The sequence below is a fragment of the Pelobates fuscus genome, chromosome 1 (genome assembly GCF_036172605.1).
Source record: "Pelobates fuscus isolate aPelFus1 chromosome 1, aPelFus1.pri, whole genome shotgun sequence".
Taxonomy (NCBI): Eukaryota; Metazoa; Chordata; class Amphibia; order Anura; family Pelobatidae; genus Pelobates; species Pelobates fuscus.
In genome coordinates this window covers 177,989,860-178,009,226 of record NC_086317.1, presented here as the reverse complement: position 1 = coordinate 178,009,226, position 19,367 = coordinate 177,989,860, and the positions used below count along the sequence as shown (strand labels likewise).

The window sequence follows — 19,367 nt, the reverse complement described above, 5'->3', positions numbered from 1 at the left end:
GGAGGATTGGAGGAAGGCAGATGTTGTTCCTATATTTAAAAAGGGTTCAAAACCCTTGCCTGGAAATTATAGACCTGTGAGCTTAACTTCTGTAACTGGGAAAATATTTGAAGGGCTATTAAGGGATAATATTCAGGAATTCATTGGGAAGAACTTTGTGATTAGCAATAATCAGCATGGTTTTATGAAACATAGGTCATGTCAAACTAACCTAATTGCATTCTACAAAGAAGTAAGTAGAAGTATAGATCAGGGTGTTGCAGTGGATGTGATCTACTTGGATTTTGTCAAGGCATTTGATACGGTTCCTCACAATAGGTTAGTCTTCAAACTAAAAGAAATTGGTCTAGATGAATATTCTTGTTCTTGGGTAGAACATTGGCTTAAGGATAGAGTACAACGAGTTGTAATTAATGGTAAATTTTCAGGCTGGACTAAAGTGGTAAATGGTGTCCCTCAGGTTCTCTTTTAGGACCACTTCTATTTAACATATTTATAAATGATCTTGAAACGGGCATTGAAAGCCATGTATCAGTGTTTGCAGATGACACAAAACTTTGTAAAGTAATAAAATGTGAGCAGGATATTGCTTTACTGCAGATGGATTTGGATAGATTAGGGGCCTGGGCACTAAAATGGCAGATGAAATTTAACGTAGAGAAGTGCAAAGTTATGCACTTCGGGGTTAAAAATGCACAAGCAACTTACACACTAAATGGTAGTGAATTAGGAATAACCACACATGAGAAGGATTTGGGAATTGTTATAGACAACAAATTAGGCAGCAATATGCAATGTCAATCTGCAGTTGCTAAGGCCAGTAAGGTTTTGTCATGTATAATTCTAAAGAAGCCCAATCTTGACCCTAACTCCCCATCCAACTATCATCCTATCTCGCTACTGCCTTTTGCATCCAAGATCCTTGAAATAATTGTGGATGCGAGATTGACAGACTTCCTCGAATCAAACTCTCTGCTAGACCCGCTTCAGTCTGGTTTCCGCGCTAAGCACTCAGTGGAAACGGCACTGACCAAAGTATCCAATGATCTACTCGCTGCAAAATCTCGTGGTCACTACTCTATCCTAATTCTCCTTGACCTGTTTGCGGCTTTTGACACTGTTGATCATCAACAGCTTCTTCTCATCCTTAGCAATATTGGTCTACAAAATATTGCTCTCTCCTGGTGCTCCTCCTACCTCTCCCAGCGCTCTTTCAGTGTTTCTTTCTCTGGCTCTGCTTCTTCTCCCCAACTCCTCTCTGTTGGTGTCCCTGAAGGTTCAGTCCTTGGTCCCCTACTGTTCTCCATCTATACTGCCTCCCTTGGTAAACTCATTAGCTCCTTTGGCTTCCAATATAATTTCTATGCAGATGACACGCAAATCTACCTGTCCTCTCCTGATCTCTCCCCGTCCCTCTTGACTAGTGTCTCTGACTGCCTCTCTGTTGTTTCTAACTGGATGGCTGCCCACTTCCTTAAACTAAACTTGACCAAAACTGAAATTCTGGTCTTTCCTCCCTCAAGTGTTGTTACTCCTGTGTCTGTCTCCCTCCAAGTCAATGGTGCTACCATCAGCTCCACCACGCAGGCTCACTGCTTAGGTGTTCTCTTTGACTCCGACCTCTCCTTCAAGCCTCATGTTCACTCTATCGCCAAATCCTGTCATTTCCATCTCAAAAATATTGCGCGCATCCGCCCCTACTTAACGCCAGATGCGACTAAGGTGTTGGTCCATTCCACTGTACTTTCTCGCCTTGACTACTGTAATCCGCAACTTGTGCTGTTACAGTCCATAATGAATGCGGCGGCGAGGCTCATCTTCCTGTCCGCCCGCACCTCCCATGCCTCACCCTTCTGTCAGTACCTACACATTGGCTTCCTATAAAATATAGAGCTCAATTTGCTCAATTGCTTTCAAATGTCTACATAATGCTGCTCCCACCTATCTATCCTCCCTTATACACAAGTATATCCCGTCTAGGCCCTTACGATCTGCTGAAGACTTATGTCTATCTTCTATCCGTACTCCCACCTCTGATGCTCGCCTTCAAGATTTCTCGAGGGCTGCACCGTTCCTGTGGAACTCGCTTCCCTCCTCCGTTAGATGCTCACCCAGTCTCCACTCCTTCAAAAAATCATTAAAAACCCACTTCTTCATAAAAGCGTATCAATTAAACTCTTAATAGCTCCCAACTGATTCCTCTTCTGCAACTGTCACTAGTCTAATACTATCCTTACCTTTTGTGTAATTTTACCTAACTCCCTCTAGCATGTAAGCTCATTGAGCAGGGCCCTCAACCCCTCTGTTCCTGTGTGTCCAACTTGTCTGGTTACAATTACATGTCTGTTCGTCCACCCATTGTAAAGCGCTGCGGAATTTGACGGCGCTCTATAAATAATATAATAATAATATAAATAGCGGCATAAATTCTCGGGATGAAAATATAATTTTGTCTCTTTAGAAATCGCTGGTAAGACCACACCTTGAATATGCTGTGCAATTTTGGGCGCCTGTTCTAAAGAAAGATATCATGGCACTAGAAAAAGTCCAGAGACGAGCTACACAATTGATAAAAGGAATGGAGCATTTTAGTTATGAAGAAAGGTTAAAAAGATTTAATCTGTTTAGTTTGGAAAAACAGCGCCTGAGAGGGGATATGATAAATGTATCCAAATATATTCGGGGCCAGTACAAACCTTTATCTGAAAATCTATTCATAAACAGGGCTATACATAGGACACGAGGTCACACATTTAGGCTGGAAGAAAGGAGATTTCATCTAAGGCAAAGAAAAGTTTTTTTTTTTTACAGTAAGAGCAATAAGGATATGGAATTCTCTGCCTGAAGAGGTGGTTTTGTCAGAGTCACTACAGATGTTTAAACTCCAATTGGATAAATACTTACAAAAACATAACATATAGGGATATAATTTCTAATTAGTGGGATAATAGCTGCTTGATACAAGGAGACATCTGACTGCTATTTTGGGGTCAAGAAGGAATTTTTTCCTAGTTTGTGGCAAAATTGGAAGCGCTTCGGACTATGTTTTTTGCCTTCTTTTGGATCAACAGCAACAACATATGTGAGGAAGGCTGAACTTGATGGACGCAAGTCTCTTTTCAGCTATGTAACTATGTAGCTATGTAACACTGCGGTTAGAACCATTTCAAGGTGTTAACAGGTGTTAACAAGCTCTTGGGTGGTCCCTGGTTTGTGCGGTTGTTCAGTAGTTGAACGGGACAATGTTAGAACAGGAGGGGAATGCAATCTACCGAACAGAATAGCAAAAAGGCATGAACAAGGTCTTTTATGAGCAATTTTTCATGGCCCATATTCCTGAGGCAGGATGATGGCAAACAGGCCCCTCCAAGATTAAACAAAAAAACAACATAGGGTAATAACATTTTAAATAAAACACTTGAAATTCTGTGTTAGTCTCACTCACATAGGTGGAGACACTTATAAAGCAGAGAGCGTGAAGGGGCATGATCTATACAGAACAAAACGCTTTATTAAGCTAAAGTTATTTTGGTGCTTACAGTGTCCCTTTAAAGGAAACTGATTTTATGCTAGGTCATAATAGGTAGCAGGAATGTCCATTTACACACTTCAGAACAAGTATAGTTTACTATAGCCGACAAAGATCCTTCTCTCTTTAAAGAACTATCTGCTGCATAAAATAAAAACATTCTAAAGTACGATTTACAATTTCCATTGGTTAAAGAAAAGACAAGACAAGATCAAGTGAGAATACTTTTATTTAAATATTTAGTTATTCATAGAAAATTGCTATTAATAATTAACACTAATATGTGTTTAATTTTTGTGGTACCATACAGGATCGGCGACCCCTTTCTGTTTGTCAAGAACAATCTTATAGGCTTTACATGGATCAAAACAACCGTGTAGAAATATACAGTGGTGTAATGTAACAAGTGTATAAATGCATTTGATCTGTCTATATACACACACACATCATCTATACATATTAACACCATTTATATATAGTTCTGTTAATCAGTAAACTTGATCATCATTTTGGAAATTATGATAAAATGAATGGTTTACGTAACTATTAATCTCTTTGACACTGATGGTTCAGTTCATTTATTTAAATTACTTCATTCTGTTTTACTTTTTCCATAATCCAAAGCATTTATATTATTTTTACTCCACAATATTAAGAAGAAGCAAACCTTGTGCTACTGTACTATGCATCACAATAATGATGACAATGACAACATATGGTTGCGCAAAATATTGTTTGCACAAAGCAGATTCCTGCAACAAAAAAATCTATGCTATAGGCAAATAATAAGTAATAAGCCCGGTTAACGGATTACTGCAACCACCATGACCTTTTCAGTGATTTGAAGTGGTCATGGTGGTAGGAGCTTGTATGTTTTGCGGTTCATCCAGAAATGCTGCACATACAAAGTATGATATTGGTAATTGAATGCCAGGGGCTAGTTAAATCCTCCAGCACATGAGGCTTAGGCTTAGCGGAACTCTGTTATGGCTGCCTAATGTTAATTCTGGGCATATTTTATGTCTGGTGTAAGCGCACACAGTGCACTGGTGACAGATGTGCTTAGTTATTATCCTTGGGGAAGCTCCTTCTCCACTCCCTGCCTCCCTTCATTTATTTAGCCCTCCCCACCCATTTATTTCACAGCCCAGAGCCCATATATACTCTGAGATGGAGGGGAAAGATTAGCACTCTTTGTCTGGCACTGGATTAGAGACCTAATAGTAATGTCCATAAGGGCATTTTAGCTTACAAAAAGAGTGTTTAAAATGGGTTAGAGTAACACATTAAGCTCCCTTGCAAGGTAACATGTAACTAAAAGCACACTTGCCATAAATATATTATTTTGTACAAATTATTCTGCATTTCCTTTCCTTTAAAAGGCACTACCATCTTCTTGTTCATCTGCAAAAGTACATGAAGTGGCCGGTCTTGTTTATATATATAATATATATATATATAAATAAAATTTGTTCAAAGTGAGTTTAACTTCCTCAATTTTTAAATTCGCAAATTTAAATAGCAAGGCATAATAAAAAAGACACTCCACTGCCTAAACAAAAATGAATAAATAAAATGCACTATACCCCCAATGAAAACATGCTTGCATTTAATTATTTTTTTTTATTGTGGGAATATATAAAACCAGCTTGCAAAACTCATCTCTTGTCTTTGCCTTTGCAAGCCTTCCCCTTCTAACCCAGCCCAGACTTTCTGTGGCTGTCCAATCACAGGCTTCCCATTGCAGCTCAATTAGGTCTTAAAAAGCAGGCAATTGCTTAGAGCACCTGACTTGCAGAGTAAAGCTCCAATGAGCTGAACAAGGAAGTAACATGAGCAATTGTTTGACAGCCAGGGGGTGTAACCATGTTAAGTTATAAAAAGTGCAAATATCTATTTAAGTCTACACTTTTTGTAATCTAAAAAAAAAATAAAGTACATACTCCTAATGGATCCGGAGTGTCCCTTTAAGCTCTTTGGTCAGATTATACAGAAGATTATGACTCCCACAGCTGTAGGCCGTATTGGAAAATAGTAGTTCTGATTGTAGAAGGTAAAAATATAGGCAGACTTTAGTTTTGTACAAAATAATATCTAATGACAGCCTTTTAAGATTTGTATGGTGACTTACATATATAATTAAATATTGCTTAAATAGTTTGCAGAATTATATGTATGTGTAACATAAACTGTTATGCATATACATAAATACATGTATACATAATTATATACACATATACTAAAATTGTGGGATTGTAACAGTCATTTTTCCATCACATCAGACCAATATAAAAATAAGCATTGATGGTTGTTAGGATCATTAGTGATATTGTAGTCACCATTCCCTGTAGTTTACCTTTAACCCCTTTCCCGTGAAGACTTTTGAGAAGATAGTTTTAGTACTTTATGTTAGGTACCGACATAAGTTGTTTATTTTCAGCTTTCAGATCTCAAAAAATGCATTTTTTGTTAATCTCCATTGCCATAAACACCCAGAATGTGTAAAAACTGGATATTTAAATTAAGGCAGGTAACACTGTATTAGTGTACATTTTTTAAAACTCAAAAATAAGAGGTATTGTTTATTTGGGATTAGTTCACCTTTCTAAAATACTAAACGGTGTTAAACCAGATAAGCATCTATTTAGTTATATTAGTTCTAAGAAATTGCGACACTGGGATTAGTTCCACTTTGTAAAACACTAATATAGAGGATAAGCATTTAAAATAATAGCTGCAAAAAAAATAAAATTCCTTTTGGGCATTTCAGTAAACTACCACTTGACAGATGGCCTTTAGGCATAGCTAAGTCAGTTCTCAATGTCTTTGTTACCTCATCTGATGATAGTGTCTTGAGTTCCCGTTGCAACCTGACTTGATTTCAGATTTCTTACCTAGCCCTGTTATATTGGATGTTCCTAAGTTTTTTATTCCCTAGACCTGCATGGGTGATTTTCTTTTTTTTTTCTCATTCAAATGGATGCAACAAGCTAGGGAATTAGCATAGCTGTACATACTAGAAAACCTGGTGAATTGAATGTGGTTGCTTTCAAAGATATTCTAAGAGTTGAATGTTCATATTTTTCTATTGTATTTATACATATATAAAAATTCAAGTATGCTGAAAATGTCTACTGATTTGCAAAAGTTTTAAGTACCAAGGATTACTAAAAGTAGATTCAACAGTACCATTGTCAATTAACTATATTAATCACTTGCTATTTATTATCACTTACAGTATCTCTTTTTTTTTGTAGGGAGGTAGGTACAGCACATTGCCCTCTCTGAGACAAATGCTTTATGGTGTCTTGCTCTCGAACCCCTTTCCGTGCAGAATTATGGATTGTTAAAATGTTGTTTATAGCACTGCTGGAAAGGAGCTGATTGTTTAAACAACTCCTTGTGCTTTCTGGTTTTGCCATGATAGCCCTGAGTCCCCTCTATCAGTTCTCTGACGACATTTAAAACATGATCTTTTAATTTATAGTGGTGCCAAGGATTTGTCAGATTAACCATGTGCATACAGTTTGGATAGGAGGAGGGCAGGCAAGTTCAGCGACACTGAATATTGCAAAAATGTGAATATCTATATTGTCGGTAGTGTAAACAAACACATACAGTGTATTGGCCAAAATGAATTCTGCACCTTTCTAATATTTAGCTACACACCAATAATAGAATGCTGCTTTAATAAGCATATGACTGATTTATAGATTTTGTATCTTCACATTCACAATCCTGTTGTGAAGTATTCACATGTGTGTGGAAAACTATGGAAACTTTATGGGAGACCAAGAAGTTATATTAATGCCTAAGAAGTTTTACGGGCATACTCCGTAAATGTCAAAGATGAAAGGAGGGGTTGTATTTCCTGACTTCTTGAAGCAGACGACTCTCTCTTTCTTTCTGTTGATCCAACTTGGTTTGCATCATGAGTAATTCTTTCTGAAGTTCCTGGATGTGAAAGACAATTAGTGGTGGTTGAATAGAGTGTCTCTTTAAAGTAAAGTCATGTTGAATCAAAATATTGAATTGCAAACAAGCTATTGTGAAGATGAATGCTGATTTTGATCTAGTTTTATAAAGCTTTATAGATTGTAATCATGCTCTTTCTAAACTTTCCTCTCTTTAATTAAAGGTCTTAATAATACTAATCATCATAAAGTCTTTGGTGATTTGGCTGGTTTCACGTGCAGTTACATTGCCAAGAGACAAGTATTACCTTAAATATATTTGCACCTGTCAAGGAAAGTTTTATATTAACTATATGGAATAAAAATGTATATTTATAACTTGTTTTTAAATTGTATTTTACATTTTCGGTGATTCTCTTTAGAGCATGAGCCATTTATTTTTTAATAGAAAAATGTACTTTACAGTTTAAAATAAACATAAGAAATTCTAGAAGTTTTCAAATAAGAGATACAGGTTGTGACGAAACCAACCTTGCCACTGGGCATTGGAGAAGCCTGTTTGCCCGCCTCCTGCCTGCCGACTATGGCCCCTGGGAGATTTGGCCCTTTAAATACAGTATTTGGGCATATTGTATTTTATTATGCTGCTGCTGGCCCTTTAAAAACCATCTGGGGACATACTGTGACTTTTGGGAACAATACCCCTTTAAGACGATGTCCCCAGTATCCCCAGACTTATTTGGGACAATGCTCCTTTAAGACTTTGTCCCCAGTGTCCCCAGACTGTTAATATACTGTGTTCTTGGCTTTCTCCCACTTGGTTCAGTAAATGGGGCTTACTGAACCAAGTACCACACAGGCGGACCACCCAGAAGTGGAAGTGTGCAGGGAGCCTGCTGTAGGTAAATTGGCGACCGCTGGGGGCCCGCCGTTCGACAAACGAACACGTGGCGGCGGCCATCTTTAATTCAGTTGAAGTTTTACCTTCTCCAGATTTCAATGCATTCGACAGCTGGAACGCCGTTCGACAGTTCAACAATTCGAATGGTTGTCGTTTGTGTGTTTGAACTGACTTTAACATGGGAAATAGACCGACCGCACAGCCTGATTCCCTGGAACTGTTTTGGGCATGAAAATGTGCTTGCGGACGGTCAAATAGGACTTTCCCTTAACTTTTTAACCCCTTAACCCCTGAACCGATTTCCCTGATTTTTGAGTATGTGTATATTTCAAGCATGCGGATTCTGAAAATGTATGTTTTATGTGAATGGCATGTATATTTTGGAAGTTATTAATATTTTGTAACAACTGTATTTCTCTGCCTGTGATAATTATATTACCCATTGTGTTCAGTAATCATATCACAGGCAGAGGGGAGGATATTGTGTGGGAGTGTCTGTGTGTATTGTACAGATTGATTGGTTGTATTTCAAAACCCTGTGGGCAGTACTATGTTTGTGGATTGTGAATAAAAGAGGCTGTATGTGCCAGTACAGATCAGTTCTACTTCACCCTCAATTTGGAGTGCCATCTCTCATTGGGGGAATCTGCTACAAGGGATTGCTATGCTCGGCATACTCTCTTGCTATATTCACTGCTAAGCTCTTGTAAAAGTTTGTTCCTGTCCTGCTCTCTGAAGGAGTCCACATGGTTATGGTGTCGGCTGGAGTGCTTGGAGTCCTCAGGAAGCGCTAGGAGCATCCTTCAACGGAGGTACCCAGTCGGGGTGCCAGGTAATCTGTTACACAGGTATCTTTTGCACTTCTTCAAAAATTGGATTCCTATAAGGTTAGCACCTTATTGTGCTGTTTTTCCCCCCCAGTTACTGAGTAATAATCGGTTTTAACAATAGCATGACATATCCCCAGGTGTCCCTATTTAGGGCCCAAATCCCTCTGTTCCGCTTTTCTATCCTAAAATCCCTCTTTTCCAGGAGCTCTATATTGTTGGTGTGTGAGTTTATAACAGAGCTCCACAGAAACAATACTCACAATAATGTGTCTTTAAACTACAAAAAAATGTGTCTATAAATCAGATAAGATAATAAGATAAATTTTTCTTGTTCTAAATTAAATATTAGTAAATTACATTTCATACATTTTCATTAGTAAATCACCTAAAATTTCAGAACAGCTCGTCCCTTGCCAAAACCCCACAATAAAAGTGTCATGCTTTGTCCATTTGAAATGTTAGGAGGTATCATAAGAGTATTATTTACTAAACATTGAATTATAGTGGATTGAAAACCAAATTACAAAATATAGGTTAACATTTTCAAGCTGTGACTATAGCCGAGATGGATCTTTTTCAGTTATTTTGGCATATATGTTACCATATTGTGCAACATGTATGCTGCTACAGTAAAAAAAAAAATAAAAAAAAAATAATAACTGTGAGTAGGGAGTATAGCTCGGAGAATTCCACTGAAGTTTGCATTGCTTTAGCACATAACTGAATAGATCAGGTTCACAGATTACCTTGAATTTAATTAAGTAAGAAATGTCCAAGCCTTGAATACAGAAACTTTGAATACACCTCAATTTCTACATTCATAAAAGAGCTGGGATGATAATTTGGAAAATATTGATTATTCTTTTTAGGTATAGGAACTCTTACAATCGTGGAAGGACAAGGTCTCTTGAGATTTCCATTCATAAAAGCATGACACACATAACTGTAGCAAGTGTGTTAAAAAATGATAAGATTAGAGTCATGTCTACAAATGCTCATTGTTTAGGGAATAAGATCCTTGAACTTGTGGCAATAAGGTCAACTGACAATGTACATTTAGTTGCTGTTACTGAGACATGCAAAAGATAAAAGTGGTTTGCAAGCAATGTAAAAACAACCCTTGTGGCTATCAAACGGGGAAAAAATATATATAAAATATAAATACCCCAATTCAGGAAGTGCAAAAGACTCCTCAATGTCTCTGATATTGGAAATAAAAAATACTAAAAAGCACAACCTAAAAAAATACAAAAGGGAGACCAATAGTGCAGACTGAAAATAAAAAATACGTAATATAAAAAGCTAAAAATACACTCACAAACAAACGTAAAAAATAGGCAGGGTATACTCAGTCCTCTTCAGATGCTTCTTCCCTTTTCAGTGTGGGAACAGTTGCTTAAAATGAAGCACAAAGACGGACCATAGTGTAAAAATTTATAATATTAAAGATAAAGCTTTATTGGACACACTTACAAAATGATAGTAGTAAAAAGGCACTTCAAATCAACATCGATGTCTTCCACCAAAGGAACGATTTCATCATCCAACAATTCCAAAAGACACCAGAGATGAAGAGATCCACAATTAATAATAAAATAACTAAAATAAAGCTTGCCGCCCTATGCGTTTCGTCTGTTAAGACTTCGTCAGGGGCTTGGTGTATATTGATGCCACAAGCCCCTGACGAAGTCTTAACAGACGAAACGCGTAGGGTGGCAAGCTTTATTTTAGTTATTTTATTATTAATTGTGGATCTCTTCATCTCTGGTGTCTTTTGGAATTGTTGGATGATGAAATCGTTCCTTTGGTGGAAGACATCGATGTTGATTTGAAGTGCCTTTTTACTACTATCATTTTGTAAGTGTGTCCAATAAAGCTTTATCTTTAATATTACAGTGGAACCTCGGTTAACGAATGCCTCGGTAAACGAAAAATTCGGTTTACGTATAAAAATTCATTTAAAAAAATGCCTCGGTTTACGTATTTTTTTCACAATACGAAACAAGTGTCCCAGTTTATAGCTCCGCCCCCTGCATACTAAAGTGTGGATAGCACGTGAGTGTGTAGTGTGGAGGTGTTGGAGAGGTTTTGGAGCCATTTTCAGCAAGTTGTGGAGCCTTTTGAAGCCACTTGCAGCAAGTTGTGGAGCCTTTTGGAGCCATTTGCAGCAAGTTGTGGAGCCTTTTGAAGCCACTTGCAGCAAGTTGTGGAGCCTTTTGGAGCCATTTGCAGCAAGTTTTGGAGCCTTTTGGAGCCATTTGCAGCAAGTTGTGGAGCCTTTTGTAGCCATTTGCAGCAGGTTTTGGAGCCTTTTTGGTGCATCTCAAGAAGTGGAAAGGTAGGGAGCTGAGCTTAGTTGTTTGCATGCCTTTTACTGTGTGTTGATGTGTGATGTTTTAAAACATAAAGTTGGATGTTTGAAATGTTATTGCTTGATTAATCATGTCCCTGTACAGTATTTATGCCTTTAAAGTGCACTTTATAAAGAGTTTTGAACAGATAAAATACTTTATTTGACTTTTTTCTCACCTCCTGAACGCATTAATTGGTTTTCAATGCATTCCTATGGGAAACCGTGTTTCGGTTTACGAATTTTTCGCAATACGAAACGTCCCGGAGAACGCATTAAATTCGTAAACCGAGGTCCCACTGTATACATTTTTACACTATGGTCCGTCTTTGTGCTTCATTTTAAGCAACTGTTCCCACACTGAAAAGGGAAGAAGCATATGAAGAGGACTGAGTATACCCTGCCTATTTTTTACGTTTGTTTGTGAGTGTATTTTTAGCTTTTTATATTACGTATTTTTTATTTTCAGTCTGCACTATTGGTCTCCCTTTTGTATTTTTTAGGTTGTGCTTTTTAGTATTTTTTGTTACTGAGACATGGTATGATGAAAAAAATGACTGGGACATAGCAATACCAGGGTACTAATTATATAAAAAAGACAGGGAAGGCAAGAAAGGGGGAGGGGCGAACATACCAGTTTGGGTTACTTTAGAACTTGGGAATCACACAGTAACTCGTGGAGGTGTGATTTATAGCCCCCCCCCAGGACAAATAGAAGAGTTAATGTACTAGTTGAGGAAACAGCTAAAATGACAATGAAGGGGGATGTTATCATCATGGGTGACTTTAATCTTCGTGATGTGAACTGGAAAACCAAAATAGTTACTTGTGCCAGGAGCACACATATTCTAAAACTCCCTACTGGGATTGTCTCTAAAACAAGTCGTTGAGGAGCCAAGTAGATTTAGTGTTAACAAATGGAGATTTAGTATCAGATTTTACTGTAGGTGAAAGATTAGGATCCAGCGATCATCAGTCAATGTGGTTTAATATAAGAAAAGTGACTGAGTCACACCACACAAAAACAAAAAGTTTTAGATTTTAGAAAAAGAGACTTTTCTAAAATTAAAATATGCGTAAAGGAGTTCTTTTCAGACTGAAGCAATTTAAATGGAGCCCAAGAGAAATGGGAATATTTAAAAATTGCACTAGTGAAAGCAACAGAAAATTCCATCAGGCTTGTCAATAAGAGTAGAAAAAATAAGAAACCACTGTGGTACTCCGCAGAAGTGGCCGAAATAGTAAAAAACTAAAAGTTAGCATTTAGTAATTATAAAAAAACAAAACAAAAAAAACAGGGTGAGGAAGACAGGCAGATCTACAAGATTAAGCAGAAAGAGGCAAAGCAAGTTATAAGAGCCTCCAAAGCACACACAGAAGAGAAAATAGCACAGTCGGTATAAAAAACAAAACGGGATAAAATAGTTTTTAGATACATAAATGGGAAAAGAAAAGTAAACCAATGATTAGTTAGATTAAAACCAAAAGAAGAAGAGCATAAATGCTTAGCCGAGTGCCTCAATGAATATTTTTGTTCAGCATTTACAGATGAAAATGAAGGAGAGGGACAGAGAAAGAGGTTCTATTTCAACTGTCAAAAGTAAAGACAAATAAATTGATGAGGCCTGATGGGATACACCCAAAGTTATTAAAAGAACGTAGTGGTGTACTAGTAAAACCATTTATGGATTTCTTTTACCAATCATTGTTAACAGCAGTAGTCCCAGAAGACAGGAAATTTGTGAATGTTGTGCCCATTCACAAGAAAGGTAGTAAGGAGGAGTCTGGCAACTATAGGCCACTTAGACAACATGGGCTTACTTCAGGGAGATCTTGTCAAACTAATCCTATTGATTTCTTTTGATTGGGTAACTAAAATAATAGATCAGGGTGGTGCAGTAGACATTGCTTACGTAGATTTCAGTAAGGCTTTTGACACTGTTGCACATAGAAGACTTATCAATAAACTGCAATGTTTAAGTTTGGATTCCAATAGTGTTGAATGGGTTAGGCAGTGGCTGAATGACAGGCAACAGACGGTTGTAGTTATTGGAGTATATTCAAAGCAAGGTCTAGTTACCAGTGGGGTACCTCAGGGATCTGTACTTGGACCCATTCACTTTTAATATTTTTATTAGTGATATTGCAGAAGGTCTTGATGGTAAGGTACCGTATGTCTTTTTGCTGATACAAAAATCTGCAACAGGTTTGATGTTCCAGGAGGGATAAGCCAAGTAGCAAATGATTTAGGTTAATTTGAAAAATGGTCAGAGCTGTGGCAACTGACATATAATGTGGATAAGTGCAAGATAATGCATCTGGGCATAAAAACCCAAGGGCAGAGTATAGAATATTTGATACGTTACTAACCTGAACATCTGAGGAAAAGGATTAAGCCGTAATGATTTCAGATGACTTAAAGGTAGGCAGACAATGTCATAAAGCAGCAGGAAATGCTAGCAGAATGCTTGGTTCTATAGGGAGAGGTATCAGCAGTAGAAAGAGAGAAGTGCTCATACAATTGTACAGAACACTGGTTAGACCTCACTTGGAGTATGGTATGCAGTACTGGAGACTAGGGATAGACTGATATTGGGGTTTTTTTGAGCAGACACTGATAATCTCTGAACTTTTAGGCAGATAGTTGATAACTTACCGATATTCTGTACATTTACCGTTTAAAAAAAACCAAAACCAATTTCTGCACAAATCTACTGTTTACTTAACATGTTTATTTCATTTTTTTAGCAAATCTTTTTTTTCTTAAGTGGTATATGCAAAAAATAGATTTTTTTATGTTTTCAAGAATATTTAGTGTTTCTCTCCCCTTCTTGTCCCTTAATGTACCTCTCCCCTCCCTTCCCTGTCCCTTAGTGTACCTCTCCCTTCCCTGTCCCCTAGTATACCTCTCCCCTCCCATCCCTATTCCTTAGTGGTGCTCTCCCCTCTCTCCTCCCCCTTAGAGCTTCATGTACCCCTGGCTGGGCACCTCTGCCAAGCGCCACTTCCTAGCTGGAACAGGGGACAAACCGCAGCACTTCTGCCCACAGTCGCCGTGGCTTGACTGGGGTCCTGGAACCACTCCCTCCTGGAGCCGAATAGGGAACTCACTCTAGCCACCCCCAGGCACTGGACCACACTCAGTCCTGGGAGCTCTAGTCCTTACAAGGACTTTCCCCGTTGAATATTCAACACTGGAACAGTGATTCGTGATTAGCCCTTGCCCCTCCCAGTAACCAGACGACACATAGTTCTGGGAGTACAAGATGGAATGCTTTAATCCGGCCAGATGGCCTGCTTTTATAAGTTTCAGACACAGTTAAGCACGCCCCTGACACTCCCACACAAACAGAATAATCCCTCACCTGGTCCTGAAAGGGGACTAGTTACAAGTTACAAACTACTCCTCTGTATTTGAGAGATAATTAAGACTATCCAAATCGGTATGGGTCTGTGATAGTCTGGTGGCCTTTCCCAAAAGGCATAGTTGTCCAGAAGGCCTCCTGCCACAAGTGCCCATTTATACATCCAGTGTCCTGCAAGGAAATGACCCGGCTGCACATTTTCCCCAGTTGGACCAAGTTGTCACTGGGGATGGTGGGCGCAATTCCCCACTCTAGGGGGTAACTCCTCCGCTGGGGAAAGGGACCGGTTGTCCCTTCTCCATTTAACCCATACTGCCGCTGGGGAGAGAGACCGATACTCTCCTCTCCCTGGACCTCACTTATGAAGCCATCCGTGCTTGATGGGCAGAGGCCAGCGGCGCTCTGCCCTGTAGGCAGCGCTTTGGCTGGGGTGGCCTATTTGTCGTGAGGCCCCCTAAAACTAATAGGCGGGTAGGGCAGCTGCGCTCTGCCCTGATGCCAGCTTTTCTGTTAGCAGGCTGCCCAGCATCCCCGTAGGGCTGGTGCAGAAACCTCAGTTCCATCTGTGCCATCCAAGCCAGGGGGTTTGTCTCTCCCAATAACGCACTATGCCACTGCGGAGTGAGACCGACTGTCCCCACTCCTAACGTCTCCATCTGTGGTTGGAGACCTGCCCAGATCTCCCATCTCCATCTGCCAACTGGGGGTCTTCCCAGGACCAGTCGATAAGGTCTCTTATTTCTTGGGCTTGTTGGGAAGTAGGTTGTACAGTGCCCGGGTCTCCTGATGACAGGCATAGCTGCTGGGGAGAAGGGACGAAACAACGCTCCCGGTGGTATACAATCCACAAGCCCCATCATATCAGAGACAGTTGAAGTTACACTTTGGAGCAAGCGAGCATAGTTCTGTTCAAGCTTGCACTCCAGGTTAACCAGTTAGTTAAAATCCTGCTGCAATTTTTCCACCAATGTAAGCCCCAAGCTGACTTCCCACTTGTCGCGGATTCACCAGTAGTGGGTACTGTCCAGATTTTCAAACCCCAGAAGATCCTCAAAAGCCTCCCACAACAGCCCAGGTCCAACGTAGTCCTTTCCCTCCACAAGCTGGTAGGGGAGTAGCCCTGGGTAGAGGTGGCCTGCATGCCACCGTAAGGCCCGCTATGATTTGTCCAACCATACCTCGATTTCGGCCAACCGCTCTAGTTCAATTACCCACCCATCTAGGGGCTGCTCTCCCAGAAACGGCATTTGGAGGTCGAATTGGTCCCATTGAGGTTGGTTGGAATTTGGGAAAATTTCAGAGCGTCACCCTCCATTCGGTCTCTTTTTCTGTGGAGATCGGGTAATCCGAACTGCGTAGCACCTCCTGTAACTGCTACTGAAGCTGGGAGTCGATGCTGGATACTGCCCGACAGTACTTGCCTCCCATCGCTGAAGTAGTGCTGGTTTCCCATGGCCAGGAAGCCATCCAACCGCTGCCACCAATGTAACAGAGCTCCCTGTACCTCTTGCTGGGTACCTCCGCCAAGGACCGCTTCCTAGCTGGAACAGGGGACAAACTGAAGCACTTCTGCCCACAGTCGCCGTGGCTTGACCGGGGTCCTGGAACCGCTCCCTCCTGGAGCCGAATGCAGAACTCGCTCTAGCCACCCCCAGGCACTGGACGACACTTAGTCCTGGAGGACTTTCCCCGTTGAATCCTCCACACTGGAACAGTGATAAGCTCTTTCCCCTCTCAGTAACCAGATGACACATAGTTCTGGGAGTACAAGTTCTGGGAGCACTGTGCACTTCCTTTCTGACGTTCACTTGATCCTTGTGCCCTAGAGCCAGTACGCCATAAGACCACCGCCGCCTCCTACATTATCGGCAATATCAGTTATCAAAAGTGGCAGATACCGATATTTCCCAAAATCCGGAACATCGGCTAAAACGATAATCAGATGATCCCTACTGGAGACTGTATCTTCAGAAGAATATTGATACGTTGGAAAGAATTCAGAGAAGGGCTACTAAACTGGTTAAAGGATTGCAGTATAAAACTTACCAGGAAACGTTAAAGGATCTTAACATGTATAGCTTGGAGGAAAGACGTGACAGAGGTGGAATATGATAGAAACAATTAAATACATAAAGGGAATCAACAAAGTAAAGGAGGAGACTATATTTAAAGCAAGAAAAACTACCACAAGAGCACATAGTCTCAAATCTGAGGGGCAAAGGTTTAAAAATAATTTCAGTAAGTATTACTTTACAGAGAGGGTAGTGGACGCATGGAAAAGCTGTAGAGATTAACACAGTGAGGGAGTTTAAGCATGCGTGGGATAGGCATAAGGCTATCCTAAACTTAAGATAAGGCCAGGGACTATTTAAAGTATTTAGGCAGATGTAGGGAAATTGGGCAGACTAGATGGGTCGAATGGTTCTTATCTGCCGTCACATTCTATGATTTCCAAAAGACACGATAAATTCATCTGTTCTATGTGACTTGCATCTTCAAATGTCTTAATTGCTTTATCTATTTCCTCAACTGAGATCCCCCCATTTACGAGTTAAAATACTTTTGTTTCTCTCCATTCGGCCATACCCCCACTTCCCTTGGCTGTGACTCACATAGCCTGCATGAAAAAAATGGTTTCATATTCAATTAGATGATAACCTAATTTAGATATTTTTATCTCCTGCTCTGTAAAATTAACTTTAATCCTCGCAGGAGGCTCCTGAAGGGTCTAGCAAGCTATTAACAAAGCAGAAGATAACATATTCTGAATAAAACAGACTGTGCACTAAAAGAAATGTAAATATTATATCTCTATTTACTGGAAAAATGTAAGATGGCTGTGTAAGTCACATGCAGGGGAGGTGTAACTAAGGCTGCATAAACAAAGTGACAAAGTGACTTAACTCCTAAATAACACCAATATTTTGGAAACCATAAGGATTGTTTGTAAGTGGTTCACATAACTCTATGATGTATGTTTTTGTTTTGTTTTTAATAATAAACAGACATGAGTGAGAGTACAATGGTGGGAAAAATGAGGTGCCAATTACCAACTTTAATTTTCTACAAATCGTGTAAATATAAAAATTATATAACTCTGAAACATGGGGAAAACTAACACCATCCATTGATTCTTTAGTCATTTATAAACCATGTGTGTTTTTTAGGATGTCTGTACAACTCCTTAGTGGTCTACTTGCCCATAATAAATACTTCACAACTGTGTTTATAAATATCTATATTTGTTTATATTTTTTTTTGCCCACTCCCACAGTTAAGGGAAGGGAAATAATGACAGGGGCCTTGGATCCCCTCATGGAACAAACACAAATAAGGCATATGCTCATAAGGCATAAGGAAATGGGTAAGTACGCATCAATTTAATATTTATCTACACATTGTTCTATTTGTATTGCAGGCACCTGCCACTCAATGACACATGCAGCATAGCACTTGAGAATTCCTGGAATGCTACAGTATTTACCGTATATACTCGAGTATAAGCCGACCCGAATATAAGCCGAGGCCCCTAATTTTACCCCAAAAAACTGGGAAAACTTATTGACTCGAGTATAAGACTAGGGTGGGAAATGCAGCAGCTACTGGTAAATTTCTAAATAAAATTAGATCCTAAAAAAATTATATTAATTGAATATTTATTTACAGTGTGTGTATATAATGAATGCAGTGTGTGTGTGTATGAATGCAGTGTGTGTGCGCATGAATGCAGTGTGTGTGTGTATGAATGCAGTGTATGTATGAATGCAGTGTGTGTGTGTGTGTGTGTGTGTGTATGAATGCAGTATGTGTGTGTTTGTGTGAATGCAGTGTGTGTGTATGAATGCAGTGTGTGTGTGTGTGTGTGTGTGTATGAGTGCAGTGTGTGTGATGCAGAGCCTTGGTGGGGGGTGGGCATTTTTTTATTATTATTTAATTATTACTAATTTAATATTATTTTATTTTTTTATATTTTTTTTTATAATTAATATTTGTATTTATTTTTATTCGTCCCCCCTCCCTGCTTGTTAGTTGGCCAGGGAGGGGGACTCTCACTCCCTGGTGGTCCAGTGGTGTGCACTGTGTAGGAAGGGGCTGGCAGGAAGCTGTTACTTACCTTTCCTGCAGCTCCTGTCAGCTCCCTTCTCTCTCCTCCGGTCTGTGCAGCTCCCAGGTCAGCTCCCTCTGCAAGTCTCGCGGCCGCGCAGAGCGTTGCCACGGTAACCTGTGGCAACGCTCTGACCCCGCGGCTCTCGCGAGACTTGCAGAGGGAGCTGACCTGGGAGCTGCACGGACTGGAGGAGAGAGAAGGGAGCTGACAGGAGCTGCAGGAAAGGTAAGTAACAGCTTCCTGCCAGCCCCCGGTCCTTGTCTGTATTATGGCAATGTAAGTTGCCATAATACAGACAATTGACTCGAGTATAAGACGAGTGGGGGTTTTTCAGCACAAAAAATGTGCTGAAAAACTCGTCTTATACTCG

The 19,367-nt window shown here is 39.7% G+C and overlaps 1 protein-coding gene across 1 annotated transcript in view; it reads right to left on the bottom strand.

Annotated features, from left to right (window-relative positions):
- Nucleotides 1-5,237: 5,237 nt before the first annotated feature.
- BLTP3A (bridge-like lipid transfer protein family member 3A) overlaps nucleotides 5,238-19,367 on the bottom strand; it is a 74,618-nt gene continuing 60,488 nt past the window's right edge. Inside the window, exon 21 of the mRNA XM_063453053.1 lies at nucleotides 5,238-7,483. Coding sequence (XP_063309123.1) covers nucleotides 7,373-7,483 — 111 coding nt within the window. The 3' untranslated portion in view covers nucleotides 5,238-7,372. The remainder of the gene's footprint in view (nucleotides 7,484-19,367) is intronic.